The 20,984-nt window shown below is 39.5% G+C and overlaps 1 protein-coding gene across 9 annotated transcripts in view; it reads left to right on the forward strand.

Annotated features, from left to right (window-relative positions):
* LOC137181571 (AMP deaminase 2-like) overlaps positions 1-20,984 on the forward strand; it is a 32,625-nt gene that overhangs the window by 6,021 nt on the left and 5,620 nt on the right. For 4 of the 9 annotated variants that reach the window (XM_067587374.1, XM_067587375.1, XM_067587378.1 and 1 more), the window contains 13 exons: positions 14,442-14,566; positions 15,211-15,341; positions 16,036-16,104; positions 16,935-17,046; positions 17,167-17,353; positions 18,354-18,495; positions 18,579-18,668; positions 18,794-18,923; positions 19,262-19,456; positions 19,559-19,690; positions 19,786-19,949; positions 20,501-20,627; positions 20,721-20,884. In XM_067587374.1, coding sequence (XP_067443475.1) covers positions 14,442-14,566; positions 15,211-15,341; positions 16,036-16,104; positions 16,935-17,046; positions 17,167-17,353; positions 18,354-18,495; positions 18,579-18,668; positions 18,794-18,923; positions 19,262-19,456; positions 19,559-19,690; positions 19,786-19,949; positions 20,501-20,627; positions 20,721-20,884 — 1,768 coding nt within the window. Of the gene's footprint in view, positions 1-6,454; positions 6,834-14,441; positions 14,567-15,210; positions 15,342-16,035; positions 16,105-16,141; positions 16,340-16,934; positions 17,047-17,166; positions 17,354-18,353; positions 18,496-18,578; positions 18,669-18,793; positions 18,924-19,261; positions 19,457-19,558; positions 19,691-19,785; positions 19,950-20,500; positions 20,628-20,720; positions 20,885-20,984 lie in introns of those variants that run through there. The other 5 variants (XM_067587376.1, XM_067587377.1, XM_067587372.1 and 2 more) reach the window with 5 other exon arrangements.

Raw genomic sequence — 20,984 nt, forward strand, 5'->3', positions numbered from 1 at the left:
GATGCGGCAGCAGATCTCAGGCAGTAACTCACATTGACACACACTATACTGTATTTGCTGAGGAAGCCTGTCTTTGCTGCAGTAATAAATAACTTAGAGGTCTCTCCATCCATGCAGTCATTTAAGTCCTCTCAATTAGCCGCTTGGCTGAGCCCTCTGCACTCCCAGTCTGTCATAGGAGCCACATGTAGGCTACCCATTACAGTGCTTTGCTCTGACCACACCGGCCTGTTAGCGTTCTCGATGTCAATTTTTTGCTGTAGAAAAATCTACTGTAGCTGCATCTTGAGCAGTTGGTGTTATATTCAAGTCATGAACTGGAGGCTTCAACATTTCCTGTGTTCTTTCTCGCTGCAATACAAGAAACAGCTCTGCTCTACTGCATCTATCCTTTCAAGAATCTAGGAAGGAAGTTTCGTTTTTTTTTCCAAATATATTTTTATCTCCAGCACTCGTGCACAGTTGAAACAGTTCTCTTATGTAAGTGTCGGTGTTGATTTGTTGGTAGAAGCATTGATTACCCAGTCAGGAATCTGTCTCTGTCTGCAGGCTGCTCTCTCCCACTGGACCCTCATTGCATCATATGAAGCAGAATATGTAATGTCCTAGCTTTGCAGCCGAAGCTATATGACGTGATATATAGAGGCTATTTAAGTATCTGCCGGAGAGGTGGAGGGAATTCCTCTCTCCAGCATGATTCACTGCTGCACTCTCTGTTGTGATCTGATACAGAGGCTTCTCGCTTGATTTCCACAAACTTGCTGGCCTCTAACTTGACACTACGGTGGTGTGTACCTTTAATTTGTGGGCTGTCTGGTAGTCTAGTTTGTCAAATGACTTTGTTGCAGCAGATTTTCCTTTCAAGTATGTTGTCAACTCATTTCACTGTTGATCCTGTCATGACTTGTTTCTTGAAATTGTGTGTATTCCTTATCACATGACATGCAAAGTCATGCGGGCTCTGTTCTGTTACGCCTGGGGGGCTTTGTTACACTGCTGACTGAATCATTAGCACATCTACATGTTGTTGCCCTATGGACCTGCACAACCGGCATCCCCTGTGCCTCCTCAACTCGTTCTTCCCAACCCCCACCAGCTGGTCCTGCAGTAGACTGAAACATGTGACAAGCAAACACAGGGAGTCCCTCCTCAGTGCTCCATAGCTTCACAGCTGTGGTTGTGGGTGTTACAGCATATTGTAGGGATTACTAGCTTGTGTTTTTTTTCTTCACTACTGAGAGACAAAGTAGCACCTCAGTGTCACTGCACAATTGAGCCTATTTTTCATATTGTTAAACTGTAAAATCTAGAGAATTGAGGGAACTGACTAAATGTTACCATAAAGGTATGGAAGTATTCACTGTATAGTGTGGACTGTATATGGGGGGTTCATTTTGGAAAAAATTGCAAAAAAAATTAAAAAAATATTTAGAACATTTTCTGATGAACTGCTTTTTTTCTTCAGTACATTTTAATAGCACATTTCATAAGTACAGTTCTGTACTTGTCTATATCACCACTAGAGGGAGTCTCTGGTTCATAAGTGTTTTGTAAAGTCAGACCATCAGTTTTAACTTCTTACCAGGCACCTGTATTTTTTTGCACCAGCCCGAAAATAACTTATCCAAAATAAAATTTTACTGTTCATAACCGTTATTTCATTTGAAAGGCAACTCTTTAAATTCTACAACCACAAGGTCAGAATGAGTATAGTTGATCCTGTACCAAAGTTAGAGAGGCTAAAGTGTCCCACAGGTGGGTCGTTTAACAGGTTAAACAAGTGGCTGGTTGTCAGTGTCTCAGGTCTTTGCCTATCCTGCAGTCAGACATGACTGAGGACCAGTTTGCTCCGTGTTTGAGTGGAAAATTCCTGGCTTTTCTTCTGCTATGAATAGCTCAGCTGTTTCCCATGTAACAGAGGAAGTCAGTCAGTGGTGGAAAAGGGATTTTGGAGAACCAGAAATGACGACCTCTTAAGCTATCACAGGTGGGCCTGTTGTTGCAGGGTTGACTAGATAGTCACCAGAGCCGCAATATCTGTCCTTTTAATCATCACCACACCGTAAACAAACACACACTCACATGCTCAGAGGAGCTTGACTCAACATCATGCCATCACACACAACGTATCTATCTCACTGGTCTCACTGGGGCGATTTGCAGGCTGACAGACAGTGCATAACACATGGTTATGAAGGGGTTGTATTTCATCACTGAGGTACAGTTAAGCATCCCTGCTCATGCCATGGCTTGTAATGAAGATCCATTTTCATTTAATCCATCTCATTTGATCACAGATGAGCAGGCGTCAGCTGAAGTTTGGTCCCTGCCCGGTTTTTATTGGCCTGTAACCCCAATGAGTCAAGGAAGCACTCACCCACCATTCCCCAACTCGTTGACATAATTATCTCGCAGCTCATATTTTCCCTTTGTTTGGAAACACATGCAAAAACAGTCAGACTGTTAATAGGACCAAGACATCTGAAGATGTTCTAGAGAAATTGCAATGGACAATTTTTCAATTTCTTTTTAAGTCTCCATAGAGTAAAAGATTAATCAATTAATTTATTAAGCAAGTAAATATTTGCTGGTTAATAATAATCATTAGTTGCATGGTGAATATGCAACTTCAGTAAGTTCCAATAAGTTCAATTTGTATGCTAAAGTTTGATTTAACCATAAAAGACTTTCTAGCCTTTCTAGCATTCTTTCATGGCTGTTTTACAGTAATCAAAGTAAAGACAGCAGTAACAAGGTGTGTTCATGTACATGTGGACACATGTACATACTCTATTGAAGTTCCTAGAGACAGGACGTGTGTTATCAGAAGCCTCCTCACTTTTAGTTGTCTCCATGAAGCAACAATCTTTTTATTGCCTTCAGCTTTGTTCCCTGGCTCACCTTTGGTCTCAGGAATGGGATATTACAGTAACCTCTTGATGTCAAAGCAGTGCTAAGTACTGTGTTACGGTACATGTTGACAGTGTCAAGTGACACAGTGCTCCTCTTTGCTATATTCAGATATGGTGAGAGCAGCACTGACAGAACTGTAGTCTGGATAATCACACAGGATTGGAGAGTGGGGGGGGGGTTGAATGCATGTGTCTGTATCTGTTTCTTCTGGAATGTGAGACTGTTGGTGTGCATCTCATATCTGTGTATAATGATATACAGTTTGTGTGTATTTGTGTGTGATGGGCTGCTGGGAAGATTCATTGTTTTGAGACCATTCCTGAGATACACAGTGCCAGTGTGAATGCTGAGAGTATTTTTGTTTAAATGTTTGCTCTGTTTTATTCACATGGGAATGTTTGGGCAGAGTTAGAGATTAGGCTTGCTTGACAACAGCTCTAATAATAATGCCAGCTCCTGTGTTCCTCTGGGAGAAAAGGAGCGAAAAGTGGTGCACAGCTCCTCCCGTATGCTGTTGATTAGTCCCATGGGAAAATGATGAGTTGAGCACAACAGAGGCCCAAGCTGGTATTGAAAAAGAAACCAAACCTCAGACTATTTGGGTAAGGAAAACAGGTCTAAATTAAAATTCACACCACCATTCGGTAGCATACTTCTCAGAGTTTATTGTAGTAAGTAAGTGAAGCCATCAGTGGCATAACACATACTTACATGCATCATTTACCCTTTACAAAGCATGCCATTTCAGTTTCATAACAGAAAGTCACAGAAAACATTTACCTCAAGGTAGTAGTGGAAATTCACAGAAATATCATGCATAAGAAACCCCCACAAGCACTGAAGGACAGGTTGCCAGTCACATCAATCTTCTACACTTCAGGTCGCTGAGAATCACTGGATAGAAATTACATTTATCTGTAGATATGAATACTTTCATCTAAAGCCTCTCAAGTACCTTTCTGTTGACACAATCTCCTTTACATTGTCCTGCATGTAAATGCTCACAAGTGAATGAACTTGAGATGGCAACTCCATTAAATTGGGCCCTAGTCTCAATTTCTGCCGTTGGTAAAAGTCATTTTCATATGCTAATAAACTGAATGTACTTTGCAGTTGTAAACTTTGCACCATCAGTCTTCTAGTTTTAAGTAATCTGTGAAAGTGCAAGATTATATCCAGAGATATTCTATGTTTCTTGATTGTGTTTTCATGAAAAGGAATTTTATGGTTACAATTCTGCACAGACAACATCATTACTATTATTATTTTAGGTATTGAGTAACTCAGGTCACATTGCTTATTGATGCTGGAGCTGGCTTTGGGTTGCAGCAACAGCCTTTTTTGATTGACTTACTGGCTGGAAAACTGCACCCCCTGCACTATGATGAAAACATAAAAATCGACACATCAGTTTGTAAATGGACCGCATTTATATAACACCTCTCTGGTGTTCACCACTCAAAGCCACCGCGAGCCACATTCACACACACACACCGATGGTGGCAAGCTACCACGCAGGGAGCTGGCACAGCCATCAGCAGCAATTTGGGGTTCAGTATCTTGCTCAAAGACACTTTGACATGCGGACTGGAGGAGCCGGGAATCAAACCGTCGATCTTCCGACTATTGGTCCCAACCCGCTCTACCTCCTGAGCCACAGCTGCCCCAATTCTCATCTTTTGTGTACGAAACTGTTCCAGGTTAATTATTCTTCTTTTCCACTGTGTCATACTCTCCAAACTATTTTAAAGATCTGTAATCAAGCTGTACGCCACCACCACAAGCCTCAGTGGAATGAGGACACATTTCTTGCGTTCTTGTATAAGTGAATATCATGAGCAATGTGCTTTCAAACTTCTTATTTCTGTGTTCTTATTAATCATTCAGTGTTTTTTGTCTTTCATGAATTATACTTGCCCAGATAATTTGCTGTATGAAATTGAACCACTGATATTTGTAGCATTTGAGATTAATTTTAGAATTTAGCGCTTTTTAACTTTTTAAAAGCCACATGTTGACTCCATTTATTAAAGACTCTTCTTAAACTTCTTGTGTTTGCTAGCATGATATTCTAAGTGGTTTAAAGCAAAAGCTCTAAATAGGTTGTTTATTTGTCATGGTGTAGTTAGAACTCAGCTTGTCTGTTAAAGTCCTGCCTACTTAGTACACAGCAGACAGGAAGTGGAGTCATCACTGACCACCACATTTTAAGCACGTCACAAATGGCAGTCAAAGCAATGAGTGTGCTGTGTATCTAAGTCCACACTCAGTGGGTTGATGTTGATGTTTTGGTTCATAGCTACGAAAGTTTCTTCCTCTGTTAACGTCACATACGTCTATATTTGCTCTCTATTATAAACAACCAGACTTCACTAGTATCGCAGGGTTCCTGAGTTATTATGACTTCTGAGGACACTGAGGATTTAGGAATGTTTATATCTCTCTGCCTTTTAAACTGGGTTGGAGCACAATATTAAGTTTGGATATGGTAGCATGAAAGATGAAAAAACACTAAATTATGCGTCAGACGAGTAGAGCAATATTGTCATCATATTTTCCCCTGAGTCTTGTTGATAATATTAGCTTGACTTTTGTTGCAGTTGGCTCGTTTGTATTCGATGGTATTGTACAAAAATGAGGATCTGTCCAGAATTCGGTCCCTGCTGTGGTTTGTGTCTGCCTTTTGTGTGTTTTTCATGCTGATGTGTGTGTATATGTGTGTGCCTCTGGTTTAACCCTTCATCTGGAAAATTCCTTGATGATCTTTGCTTTGAAAATTCACTAAAAATGGAACTTTAATAGAGGTTTAGCAGAGTACTTAAGCACACAGGCCTTCCTTGTGCCATACAGCAGTCATGTGAGAGAAGAGGGAAATAGCCTCCCCTTGCATCATGTGATCGGCGGAGAAAATAACATTGCGTGTTGTATGTAAATGAGCTCTAATGCATGTATCCACACACCTGTATTTAACAAGACAAGTCTTCACATTTTAGACAAACATCTGACAATCACACAAAAATGATTTAAAACATAAAAAAGAGTTCAATCTTGATTGTCTCGCTTGGCAAAAACAAACAAATCAGAACAGACTCATCAAACAGCAAGCATACAAATGAAAAAAGAAAGTAGCACATAATAACAATAAGTCAGAGCAATAAGCAAATTAAAACAGATAAAACCAACAAGTTAGAAAGAATAACAATGATGTTACTGCAGCGCTACAGTGCTGGTAACTACAAAGGAAGCAAATAAAGGGATTTTATTGGAAATACTAAAAGGAACATTTATATGCAAACAAAACCTTTCTTTAACAGACATGTTTTGTCAAACATTCATAACATGGTTTACGGTCATGAGATGACTGAAGCAGTGTGTTTCATGAAGAGGTGGGAGGTGTAGATTAATTGGGAGTGGCCAGAGATGCAGGGCCTCCTCCATTTTACAGCACAATAGAGCATAAAGTGGTTCACCCCAGTCCCTCCCCTTTTTTGCCACGTGGTATGTTCCAACCCAGTATTTAAATCCGGGAGCTTGAAGACTGTGCTGTTCATGCACTGAAAACCGGTGTAATCCAGGAAGCAGCTGAGAGACAGAGGCAGAGAGAGAATCAGGGGAAAGGGGGGAAAAAAAACTGCTTCACCAGCAAACTGGAGGTTGCGACAGTTACAAAAGGAGAAGCAAAGAAAAGAGAAAATTGTCTGATTCTGGTGTTAGAGCAGCTTATGTTTAGGAGAGAGCACATCCCGTCTCTGTCTTCTCTCTCTTTGCTGTCATTTCTCTCTCTTCCACTGTGCCAGCGGGGGAGGGTGCATCGGCCGTCCCAGGCCTAGTTACATGTCCCAGCATCCCGCAAGAGCTCAGACAAGGCCACTGCGACCGTAACGGATACTGTGAGAACAGGACAAGACAGTGAGATAGAGGTACTGTAACCTAATGCCGATTAATGATAAACAGTACCAGTCTGTTAATGTGAATACTGTTATACTAGAAGTTTCATCAGCTCTGTGTTAGGCATGGTACTTATCACCCTAAAAATAATGCACGAGCAAGCTCATAGTGACAGATGAGGTGCCGGTAAACACAGTTGTTGTGTACTGTAATAGCCTGACAGCATGCAGAAGACAGTAGGTCAGTGTTTTCTTGAAGGATGAACATATGGAAGAGAACACTACATCATGTGTTTGTTAGGTTGGTCTGTTGCTGTGATGCTGATCTTAGTAAAAGCTCGATGTGTTCCATAGTTTATTGCAGTGTCTGACTGTTGCAGTGAGTGAATATTCGGGGCATCTACTCCTCCTGCTGCTGCTGTTTGCTACAGTCCAGTAATGGTGCAGTAGTATTTCCCTGCGGATTAATCACAGAGATTCTTATGAGTTTGCTGACGAAAACAAAATATAAACCGTGCAGTATACAGCACACATTCTAAAAGAGTGTTCGGTGAAGCAAAAACGCAGCAAGCAGAGTGTCAACTGCAGCCACTGAAGGTGGAAGAAAATAAATATGTCATTTAGAATCGCAGTTGAATAGCATCATTATTGACACTGTGTTGTTCATCTTAGTCAAATGATCACCTCTAGTGGATGCACTCAGACAGTAGGTGTGAGCAGAGACATGCTGTATAATGCTGGGGTCTCAGTTTTAAGCGTTCACCTGACCATGTCGACCTTCCCGATGTTTATAATGGCATTGTTGTTGTGAGAACAGCTGACATCTGTTTTTGTGTTGGTGTATGTGACGGCAGTGACTAGTGTGACCTGTGGTCTTCTGTTTCCTCTTAAAGGCTGTTGAATAGCACTTGAAGTAAATGTTTCTTACCACAGTACCAAGAGGGATCTTTTTTAAATGTATGCTATTAAATCTTTTTTTGTCTATCCAGCAGACGTTCGTTAAGGGTTTTTGTTTTGAGGAAAATGATACCCCAACAGTTTACAAAGTGAATGTGCAAGCATAGTTTTAGCTGTCAAATTTCTTCACCCACGTTTGTGCGCTTGCAAGGTACTGATCATATATTTTTGAGACGAAGACCCAAAGCCGAGGTTTATTCTCATCTGTGGTTGCTAAGGAGCGTCTGAGGTGTGTGTCATCACTCTGTCTCTCAGGGAATTAAGTGAAATCTATATAGAGAAGCAAACATTTCTAAACACTGGATGCACAGTCAAAAAAACCACCTAAACCACGTTGCTATGGGACACTATACACACAGACACGTAGGTCACCTTTGACGACATCATAGACTTACTTTCATTTCCTGGAGACTTACCATAACAGCTACACACACAGACACACACACACATTGTCATTATACATAAGCAGTTTCTCACATACTAAGATGCGTCATGCATTGCTGCTGCATGACATTAAGCTTTGTAACAACAGACAACAGAATTTCTTGTGTTTGTATTAGTGCAATTCCAAATGACTGCAAATAATAAAGGAGATAACCTTCATTTAATTACTGTCTCAATGATTATTAAAACATGAATGTAAATAGTGTACTTGTAAGTAAAATGCATAAAAAATGTATATACCACAGCCAGCTGCACTTACTTTGTAGAACATTTAACTATCTTTCTTGTGGTTGGATAATGGAAGCTCACAGTGTTGGTGTTTTCATGTGTGAATAATATATGTACAAACATATGGTGAGCTGTGTAACAATAGTGCCTTCCGAGTAGGACTGGGCAATATTTCAGTATCACTGTTTATCAACTTTCAGCAGAATTATATGATGATACGATCATTACATTATCATTCTACATGGTTCTGTTGTGTAAATTAGTGATTTAGAGAAAGTTGTGTTAAAAAACTACAAAAAAAAATGTCATTGATCTTGTTTTGACACCAGTTTGGAGTTTGGTGTCATCATGTAATGTGTAAAATTGGAACACAAACATCAGCATGATTATTTTATATGTGATTTTGCATTTGGAAAACAAATATATAGTGTATTTTTTTCTATATTGGCTCTGGGTCAGCTTGGACCATTGGAGAACAGAGTCTCTGAATTCATGGAATCATGTCAAGATGTGTCTAATTTAAAAATAGGTCAAACAAGAAAGGAGAGCAGAAACAAAGAATGTTTGCTCAGCACAGTAGTTGATTCCTCTCTGCAGCTATAGTTAACTTAACTTAAGGAAACAAAAGTACAACTGCCAAACAGTTCCTGCCAAATAAAATGACTCCTGTCTATGTGAGAACTCTCCCCCAAACAGTTGTAGTCTTTTTAGATTCAGGAAAGATTCATGTTGATATCTGAGTGAAAAGCAGAACCATCAATTATCTGGTGTAAACTCATGTAAATGTATATTTGAGCTTTGCCGAACCACAATGACAATTGTAGCCTGATATTGTGAGATTATACAAATCCTCAATAAAACCAAAAATATAACTAAAGTGAAAATAAGTAAATCAGTCAATCTGACATTTATGTTCTCAATTGTTAAAAGTTTTGTTTTGTCCGAGTCTAAAACCCAAAGATAGTCAACTTACTTCAATAATAAGACAAGAAAATACAGTAAAATCCCACATTAAATGATAGAACATGAAATGTTTGGAACTTTTGCTTGAAAATGGACTTAAATGATCAATTACTTATCATAATAGTTGCCTATTCATTTCCTGTCAGTCGACTAATTGTTGCAGCTCTACTCATTATTTCTCTGACACATGAACTGGTTAAATAGGTCATAAAATGCTATTGGCTCTAGAGTCGTGGTGGGGCACTCTGCCTGTTCCTTTGGTATTTGCGTTTCCAGTGCTGCGTACTTTGAGTGAAGGTTGGAGGAGACAAGTTGAGATCCACGTAGATGAGACAGTGCAAGGCCAGATGTTTGGTGTAAAACAACAGTTACTTTGGGTGTTGTTATTGTGGTGAAAACTGGCTCTTTGAATATGCACTGGGAATAGATGTCTGTTTTTCAGCAAAATGTCACACAGCTGACGATTTGAAAATTTAATTAGTAAGCATAAACTAATTACTTGACAGAAATGTACATCAATTACGGAGAAGGACAGAGATGTACTGTATGTAGAGATTAAACTGGGAGATAACTGACTCTTCAAGTAGGGGAAGCACTGTTCTTCTCTGCAGTGGCATCCAAATCTCATTAATTCTCTGCAAATCATAGTTTATCATCATAGTAAATGGCTCAGACAGTAGGGCTGAAGGGGAGGTTTTGGTAACAATGTGGCGCTTATGGGATCTGAAGTTTGTTGCATGCAGAGTTTTAATCTAACTGTGTACCGAGATGATTTATAGCAACTCCTGTATTAAATATGACCCTTAAACAAATGATTGATAAGGCCTCACAATCATACATAATTTTTTTTGCTCATTTTCAGACGTGAGAGTGTGTGTGTGTGTGTGTGTGTGTGTGTGTGTGTGTGTGTGTGTGTGTGTGTGTGTGTGTGTGTGTTTTAACCAACTTTTTTAAAGGAAGTTTTGGCTGATTCTGTCTTGACTTGTTTGAATAGGAAATGTGGGGGAAAAATGTAAAATGCAAAAGAGGAAAAAAGATTTACCAAAGATAGTATAATTTGTAATAAGTCATTTGGTTGCATCTTCTACATTATGTAGGAAAATGTAATAAATAATAAATAAATAATTTATTTTACTTTACAGCTTATTAGAAGAAATAAAGTTTGCAAATTAGATATAGATTGTTGTGGTCATTGGAATAATTTTCATGGACACACTGTACAATGTTATGTTTGACTACTTGAAATACTGTTTTCTCTGTGTATCTTCCAGTAAGATGCAACTGAATCGGGTGCTTTCCAGTTCGAGGATGGCAGGCTTCCAGAGAACATAAAGGACTGGAGCAAGCTGATTAATTCACAGCCTTTAATTGTGCAAACAGACTAATGTTTCGACACTTATGTGTCTTCATCAGAGTCAAAGTCTTATGTTTGACTACTTCAGTATGAACCATACATTAGTTTACCCAGTCACTGCTTGAGTGAACAAGAAAGAGTGGGGCTGCCAAGCTGCATCGCTGCTGCTTTTGGCCTGAGAGACGGGGAGGATGAGACACGCTGGAAGGATTGTATTGATCCTAATAGAGCAGAGGCAGCTCCACAGATACTAGATGTCTGTCTCTCTGGCAGGGTTTAAATAAAACAGGTGGGTAGTTCATGTGGGTGGTGTGCAGACTCAGGTCCCGGGGATGTGAGAGAAAGCTGAGACGGAGACCTTTGTCAATATTACATAGTGGTTTAAGAAATTAACTTGTACAATGGCTGCATGAACATGGGCAGGTTGAGGCATTTCATCCAAAAATAGACACACACAGTAGACAGCAGGTTTGAGGTGAGGCTGCAGGCTGGGTTTTTTGGCCTCCCTGTGTGCCAAAACACATTCTCATGCAATCTTAATCTGCACAGTGGTTTGAAACCAAGACCAAAAGTGCTTATGTCAAGGCTTCACAGACAGGTATCGTTCCAAATAGAGGAAATGAGGATACGCGATATTAGGTACTGTGTCCCCATATTGATCCACAGTCTCTTTCATAAACGAGTCACACAGATAGTCTCAAGGTTAAGCTTACAATCAAGTACCATCTATGGCTGATGTCCATCATGGCTTCTTTGTCTTAACACAGGGGTGTCAAAATAAATTAACAGCTCAGTTTTATTTACATACTCTTTATTGGACAGATTTTCATAAGTAACTATTTACAGAAACTGCATGTTAGTTTTTAGATGAGTTTTTTTAATTTTCCAGTAAACACAGACAAGGGCCCCTGTTGTTGTTTTGTTGGTTGGCTCTTGGCTGTGTTTTTGTTGTGTTTTCCGTGTCGGTTGGATGGTTTTTGAAAGAGGTATCAGTGTGGAGAACAGAAGATCAGCCAACACTCACCAGAGATAATTGGACATAGTTTGGCAAAGTTTGCTTTTCTTTGTTTTTAATTCTGTTGTCGGCTGAGGCTCTCTCTGTTTTCATGTAGAGAGGTTTGTGCTTCCCACTACAATGATGTCACTGAGATAAATAGAGTCGGGGGTGCTGGATTAAGAGTCATCTGTGGTGGAAAGGCCGGAGGATTACATGGATACTATACTGGGGATGACTCTGTTTGTGTGTGTGTCTCTATACTTGAAGTCATCTGTTAGTCCATGTGAACATGCACATGCGTTTACATCCACACACACGTGCACTCAACATACACACATGTATATTGATAAATTGGCTGGACCAATATATCAATGGATATTAGCTAATGGCAGATATTGGCATATATTTCAGCTAGGGCTGCAACTAACAATTATTCTCATTATTGATTGATCTGTCGATTATTAATCAATTAGTCATTTGGTCTATAAAATGTCAGAAAATGGTGAAAAATGCTGATTTCTCATGTCTTCAAATGTCTTGTCAGCAGTCCACAACACAAAGATATTCAGTTTACTACCATAGAAGACTGAAGAAACTTTAAAAGCTGGAGAACCAGAGAATTTTTGTATTTTTTTGATTAACTGATTATCAAGATAGTTTGCGATTAATTTTCTGTCGATTGATCAATTAGTCAGTTGACAGAAAATTAATTGCAAACTATCTTGATAATCAGTTAAATCATTGCAGCTCTGATGATTAAATTAACTCAAAAATTTGAGTTAATTTAAAAAAGAGTTACATAGTTTATCCACTAACGAGCACTCGTAAGTTTATTTTTCAACTGTAAAATGTCCTGCTCAATACATATCTTACAGTCATGGTTCTGTAATAACCAAACTTAAGGGATCCCTGCAAAAAATGTTTTTTTATGTTATGTTTATGGAAAAAAAAAATCAGCCGATCATTAGATTTTTTAAATTTTGAAATATCGGTATTGGCCTCAAAAATGCAGTATAGGTTGGGCTATAGTGTATATGTATGTCAAGCACAACTTTTACATCCTTAAGCATATGATTGGATTGTGGCATAACTGTAACGCACATCCTTGGAGACTTCTAACTGCAGTATTGAGACGTTCAGTGTATAATGCCAGTATTAGTTTACTGTGGAGAGTTACCCTCTGTTCATTCTGAATCCATGCAGACAGCAGATGGCAGAGACTAATTGTCACAGGCCAGACACAGCACCAATAATTGCACCAATTATAGAGACGAGTGAACACACCACTTCCAAAGCCAAAGACTTATTATGAGTGAATTACTGTGTGTGCACATAACTATGGTACTCTTTAAATTATCATTCTTTTTGACTTGCATTTAGGGTTGTCTTTAAACAGAACATGGGAATCTGTTGATTTGATGTTTCTCAGTGTACCTCAGACTTCGGAGACAAATATATTTTGTCTTTCTGTAGCTCTCTTCTACTGTGTTTGGTTTAATCTTGAGTGGCTGGCGTCATCTGTTTCCAGCAAGTCTAGAGTGGGGAAGGCCCCTGTGTGTCAACCTCAGGTGTGTGTATGCACGTATGAATGTGCACATGTGAGATAGGGTAATTCTTTTTCAAGTGTGTGCATGTCCATGTGTGATTGAAGTGACACAACATCTGCTGGTACAGCTGTCTTCTTTTAAGCCGGATCTATTCTTTGACATTTTACAAGAATTTTCATGCTCAGATTGCAGCCACAGCCACCGTCACCAGAGCTTCATAGGTAATTGTGGTTATGCCCTATTTGGATTTGTTAAACTTCTGAATGTTTAGTTTTTGGAGCTGATGTCTTTGATGTCTTCAGTGTAGACTTAATCAAAAAAAGGCTTTCAGTTGTCTTAATATTCTAGTTATTCATAACATGGAGTGATAAGAGCTGTGGTAAAGACCTTTTGTTTGTGTTATTCTCAAGTTTTAAACTAAATATGTGTCCATTTGTTTGAAAGTTCACTTGAGTCTCGCCTACAGTGTAAAAAATACAGTATGAGCTAAATTTGTGTTTGCTAAAATCATAGTTTTCCCCACTCAAACCACCACACGCTGGAATCTTTGGTAAACCAAATGTAAATTACTTTCTATTTTTGTCTGTGAAGGTACTATAGTTAGCTTTTGTCTGCTTTTACATATTTGTCTTTCTGTTTTTAACAGACTGTGAAATGATTTAAGAATTGCTAACTTTGTAAAGTGACATCATCATTACTGAATCACCTTCAGTCTGCAAAACACCCTGATGGTCTATGTGTATCTGTACCACATGCGTTCTGTCAGATACTACACATGGCGCTTGATGTTGCCAGCAGTTGGCTGTACACTGTGACTTATTGGACACTGCGAAGACGCCTCACATTATATATGTTTTACTGTGTTTGAGATAAGACTTCTTACAAAGTAAAAGAAAAATATAGCTCAGTATAAGTTACTTTTCAGAAAAGATAAAACATTGTTGGATGTGATCTTTCAACACTAAAAGGACAAGAGGTAGCGTTCAACTCATATTCGTTAATTTCACCGGATGCAAAAAACATATAGCAATCTCTGTCCAAGTTGAACCCACTCAAAATATAAACAGTTCAGTAGAAACATCAGGCAAACATCACAATGACATTATGTGTTGCTGTCACACACTGTAACTCTGTCTGTGTCTGTCTTACAGACCTGTGTGGTGCATCTGGGCCCAAACCCCTCAAGCCCCAGCGATCTCTTCCAGGGACACCTCTCTCTCACTACCCAATCGACCTGCGAACATCCATGGAAGAGAAGTACAAAGAGATTGCAGAGGTAATCTTAAACTAAGTGAAAAATTGATCTGTTTAAAAATCAAGATATTTAGTCATCGAGGTATTTTAATCAGCTGTTACTGCTATTTATTTGAATATGCTACTTACGAAAATAGAAGTTGGCAAGTTTGAAAATCACTTGCACAAAAAAATTTGTTATGATATCAGTTCAGTGTCTTGTATGGCATTTCATGGCTTTATTTCAAGGTAAATGTAGCAGGTGGGTTTATGTGAGCCTCAGGGTACTATTTTCCTGACCGTCACCATCAGCGTTGCAAACCAAAAAAAACAACTGAAAAACTCACTGTAATAATGAAAGAAAAAATATTTTGATTCTCTAAATTGAGTCTGAACCTTTATTGAACAAAAATGTCCAGATGGATTTGATAGAGCTCAGGACTCATCCTGAGGACAATCGCGTTACTTTTATTGTTAAATGTTGGTGAAAGCACGCTCATTTGGTGCCAGGAAATTACTAAATAGGTGCAGACACAAAAAAATACACTAGGTAAATTGCACACAGACTGTGTTTGCCCCAGTGCTTTGGCAGGAAAATAGGACCCTCAGTGTCGTTCGTATGTCTATGGATGCATTGAAATTGATGATTTATGATTCCATAAATGGTATAACTTGTGTTTACACCAGGAGCTGTTCACACGCAGCATGGCAGAGAGCGAGATGCGCAGTGCTCCATATGAGTTCCCGGAAGACAGTCCCATCGAACAGCTGGAAGAGCGCCGGCACCGCCTGGAGAGGCAAATCAGCCAGGACATTAAGTGAGGAAATGCAAACACACCACACACACACACACACACACACACACACACACACACACACACACACACACACACACACACACAAAGCCAGTAAAATATACTCTTTACAGTACCTCAGACAGACATAACTGCCTCCACCTAGCCTTGCTTTCACTCGTGCACACATGCTTATCAGCTTCCAAAATGCCAGTTTGGGGGCTAACTAACCCCAGCAAACAGCTAACTGGGCTAGCCAGCACTTGGTGCCTGTCCTGGTGTTCCATCTTCTTTTACACAAACTTTTATAGGGAGGTAGGCTGTGTCTTGGTTTCCAGGGTTAATGCTCTCTGCACCACTAAGCTGATCGTGTGGGTGGTTACGTGACATGCCCCCTGCAAGCCCCTGTTTACTGATCAGGGTGTACCACTACTAACTTATGATATTTCTCTGTCTGTATCAATCACCTTGATCACTTAATGCCTAAAATGCTTTGTGTATGTGTGTATCTGTGTGTGTGTGTGTGTGTGTGTGTGTGTGTGTGTGTGTGAGAGAGAGAGACTGCTTGAGTGAAGTGTGTGTTCATGTGTGTGCTTGTGCATATACCCGTATTTGGTCTCTCTCCCCCTTGTGTGCTTAATTTCTTCTCACTACCTCTGATGCCCATCTGCCCCCTTCCTTGCCCACACTATCCTGCGCCGCTGCATATCACCCCAAGGCTTGAGCCAGAGATCTTGCTCCGCGCCAAACAGGACTTCATGAAAATCGACAGTGCTGCAGACCTAGAGTGAGTGAGCTCTGCTTCAGTATGTATGTTTTGTCAGGCTCTTCGGTTATTTATATTCTTTCAGTTCATCTATATTTTGCTTGCTTGTACTCTTAGTACACATCTGACATTTTAGTATTAACCTCTATACTTGTCTGCAGTATTTGGGAACTCTGAACTGTTGTAAGAACTTTACTCCAGAGCCACTGAGAGAGATTATCAGCATGTTGAGATGGACCACATCTTCCCTCTACTGGTGACTTGATAGACATACAGTAACTTTATAAATGGGTACACTGTCCTTTTACTTTTTAACTCTCTAAAAAGGAGAAGTCTGCAACTGGATTTCCATACTTTGTTGATCTCGATTTGATCTCTTCATAACTGAGATTCCTGTGTTCCAGTGGCAATAAAACTTGTACCATCTGTGAACCCTGAGAAAGTCTTACAGCTCTGTAGTTTAACTATTGAAGGTTTTTCATATAGATTTATTTATAGATCTTAGCTCTTAGTGTCACTTGTACTTATTCACATTTTGTTGATTTAATTAATTACTCAGTTTTACACAGTTAAGTGAGAACATTTTTGAGGTGATAGCAAATATATTAAAATTACAATTTTCAGTCTGCTTTTGAAGAGTGTTAATATTTAAACACATCTAATTCATGTCAGGGTGTATAAAACTAACAACATCTGGATACTCTTCTCCTTCATTCACTTTTTACTTTTTTTTTTTTTACTTTTTCTGCGTACCTCCACATGTTTTCCATCAATGTGTCCTCATTCCTCCGGGCCTCTATTTACCTTTATCTTGTTTTAAACTCTCCTTTCCTGTGTCTGTATCTGTTAAGGTTAATGAAGGAGGCGAGTGTGGACACTGTTGATGATGGCTTTAAGGAGAAGGAAATGCCAATGGAGAGAGAGTACCAGCGGGTCTCAATATCTGGAGAGGAAAAGTGCGGGGTGAGGAGCTTTTTATTAAACTTGTCTCATATGATTTCTGAATGATTTCACCAGCATTTTAACTACTTTCAGTGAGGTTTTTTCCATTAACACCCATTCTCATAATTTATATCTTCCCAGGTGCCCTTCACTGACCTGGTAGATGCTGCCAAGTGTGTGGTGAAGGCATTATTCATCCGGGAGAAGTACATACACCGATCCATGCAGAGCTTTTGTAAGACCACAGCTCATGCCTTGCAGGACCTTGGGATGACGCCTCTGGAACAGGGAATCTATGATGATATACCAGAGACCCCTGTAGATGCTGGTATTACATGCATACACAAAAACATATTCTGTTACAATTTGGAAGAAATAGCAATTAGAAAGGATTGAACTACATGCTGGAGGCATCACATTCTTGGTTTTGTTGAAATTCGCATGTATCCCAATGAAGACAGTAATTGCTGAGCCACATACTTTGAGAACTTTGTTTTATCTGTGGCCAAGACAAGGTGATTTTTGCTAACTCATGCAGTGACATCAGAAAAGCCTTTAATTAGACTTCGTCCTCTTTTGGCTGTCTTTTTGTTCTGTGAAAACCTGTTGATAGAGAGACTGTAAGTGTTTCAAGCATACCTGGCCCTGTTCTGCAAGGGAAGCTTGCTTATTATACCTCAGAATACCAAGAATAATTGCATCAGCTCTACATGAGGTGTGGAGTGTGTTTCCATTGGACTATAGTCTTTTCACTCTCCGCAGTTTTCCACTAAAATAACAATAGCTTTATTTCTTATTGACTTGACTATGAGTCAGCCAATTTCAAGGTAGGGTCCACTTCCCTTACTGCATTAGCAAGGTGTTTCAGCTCTCTGCAAGCTCATGTGGTGATATAATTACTGTAGGCTCAAGGCAGCATCACAATTTTCTCTACAAAGGGGCTTTATAGGACCAAAACTCATGCACATGTTCAAGCCTGAGAGTGCTTGGCAGTCTTTAACATGAGCCTTTTCAAGAAAATGGGTATATTTACTGATATTGAGACAGCAAGGAATTGCTGGATTTAAAGAGGACATGTGCGCACACTGAACTAGTTGACAAAAAATTGACAATAAAGTAAAGGAGAAACACTCCTCAACTGTGTTTTTTGTAGGTTTTTTATTTTTCTTACCAAATCCAAAAGTAGATAAAATGAGAACTCTTTTACCTGAGCAGTTACTGTGTCATTGTTAATCATTGTCATCATTCATTCATCATCGGTTCATCATTGTAATCAAGATATTTTTGTAGCATGTAACTTAATTATTGTCTATCTCTTGTTTTCCCAGATGCCCCCGTCCACCCACCTGTTTCAGAGACACACCCTTACGACAATCAGGACCCCATGAATATGCCGGCAGACACAGGATATGGTTGCAAGATGGTGGATGGAGTAGTCCATGTCTACACCAAGAAAACCAACATGGACAAGTATGTGTCTAGTAATGTGTTTATTAATGTTTGCATAATCATACTTTTAGGTTTTAACAACTCCTCAACATCCTCCTTTTCAGAAGTTCAGAACTGGACCTGCCGTATCCTGACCTGAAAGAGTATATTGCAGATATGAATGTTATGATGGCCCTTATTATCAACGGGCCAGTGTGAGTGTTTGTTTTTTTACACTATCAGTCTGCAAATGTGCTTTTATCTCAGTTTTTAGCTTAATTTTTGTTTTGTTTTTAGCTTTATTTCAAATGTTGTATGTCCCTGTGTGTGGTGTCTACAGCAAGTCTTTCTGCTACCGTCGCCTACAGTACCTAAGCTCTAAATTCCAGATGCACATCCTCCTGAATGAGATGAAAGAGCTGGCAGCTCAGAAGAAAGTTCCTCACAGAGACTTCTACAACATACGAAAGGCAAGAGCCAACAAATAGCTGCTACTGCTGGCTTAACTTGTTTATCCGTCCCTATGATTATGGGCTGTGCATAGTTTACAGAGTCCCCTCAGTACAAAAACAATGTAGTAGCAGAATAAATGTCAGCCAAATAACTGAACTGCAGTGCAACTGTTTACATATTATGATGTAAATATTTTAATCAGACTTTGTGAAGTGAAAACAGTGATAAGTGGTACTGATCCTGGTATGGGCCCAGGAGTGAAGTCATATTTGCCACTCACATCGACAAAAATCTAAACCTTCAGTCAAATAAGAGGTATCTTTTGTGCCGTTGCTCCACTCTGTTCTGACTCCAGGTAGACACACACATACATGCATCTTCTTGCATGAACCAGAAGCACCTGCTGCGATTCATCAAGAGAGCCATGAAGAAATACCCGGAGGAGATTGTCCACATAGAGAACGGGCGGGGCCAGACCCTCAAGGAGGTGTTTGAGTCTATGAACCTGACAGCCTTCGACCTGAGTGTGGACACTCTGGACATGCACGCGGTGAGGAATGGCAGCAACAGTACAAATATCTAACTATTTAAAAAGAAGCATATTTTGTATAGATAAAAAAATTCGATTTGACTGGATTTTTTTTCTCAACAGGACCGTAACACCTTCCATCGGTTCGACAAGTTCAATGCCAAATACAACCCGATTGGAGAATCCATCCTCAGAGAGATCTTCATCAAGACTGACAACCACATTGAAGGAAAATACTTTGCACACATAGTCAAGGTATGGAAAAAGTCATATACAATTGTTTTAACACCAAATAATTACAATATATACACAAACTGATACATCAATATCCTTTGTCATTATTTATCCAGGAAGTGATGTATGACTTGGAGGAGAGCAAGTACCAGAACTCTGAGCTACGTCTGTCCATCTATGGCCGCTCCAGAGACGAATGGGACAAGCTGGCCCAGTGGGCTGTCAAACATCGAGTGTACTCTCATAATGTGCGCTGGCTTATCCAGGTGCCTCGGCTTTTGTAAGTAACACCCCAACTTGCTTTACTTTGAAGCTGAGATGTGCAGCATTTAACCTCTAGGTGTGATATTGATGAGAGTAATTCAAGAAGAAATTGTCAGAGCATGTTGTAGGTGTTTTTGTAGAATCTGAGGACACAAATCTGTTCCAGAAATATATGAACATAACATAAAATGGCAGTTTTGCAAGATAAAAGGTTCTGTACTGAGTGAACCAAAACAAAAAATGAAATTGTTTGTGAGTGATATGATTCAGTCTGTGTTTTGTGTTATGTTCCTGTCTCGGGTGATACGAACACATCATAAGAAAAGCTAGCTCTTGTTCGTGGTCCCAGCCCACGTTAGAGGAAACAAACTAAAAAACAAGCAATAAAAAAAAAACATTTAAGTAATATAAATGTGCATTATCCCCTTACAGTGAAATCTACATACAGTATGAAATAGATTCTCATAAGTTTTACAAAAACAAATGATCTTTGTAGTAACAAAAAGTGTCACTGTTCTGCTATATATAGCTGTTTGTATCTTATTATAACAATCTCCATCTTTCCAGTGACGTGTACCACACAAAGAAGCAGCTGGCTAATTTCCAAGAGATGCTGGAGAACATCTTCATGCCTCTGTTTGAAGTCACGATCAACCCGCGCAGTCATCCTGAGCTGCATCTCTTCCTGCAGCATGTGAGTCACTCCACAAGAAATCCAAGCCATCATGATTATTCACACTTAAAGAGACTGATTGTTTTTTTGTTGTTATTATTTGTTTGTCAATAGGTGGTAGGCTTTGACAGCGTAGATGATGAGTCCAAACCCGAGCACCACATTTTCAATCTTGACAGTCCGCTGCCAGTGAACTGGACAGAAGAGGACAACCCACCTTACTCCTACTACCTCTACTACACCTATGCCAACATGACTGTGCTCAACCACCTGCGAAGGTACAGTATGGGGCAGCTGTACGCTTTTATAACACATGCGAATCTTTGATCCTTCATTTCAACAAAACAAACACAAAATAAACAAGATTTTAATTCATTT

This window comes from Thunnus thynnus, chromosome 4 (genome assembly GCF_963924715.1).
Source record: "Thunnus thynnus chromosome 4, fThuThy2.1, whole genome shotgun sequence".
Taxonomy (NCBI): Eukaryota; Metazoa; Chordata; class Actinopteri; order Scombriformes; family Scombridae; genus Thunnus; species Thunnus thynnus.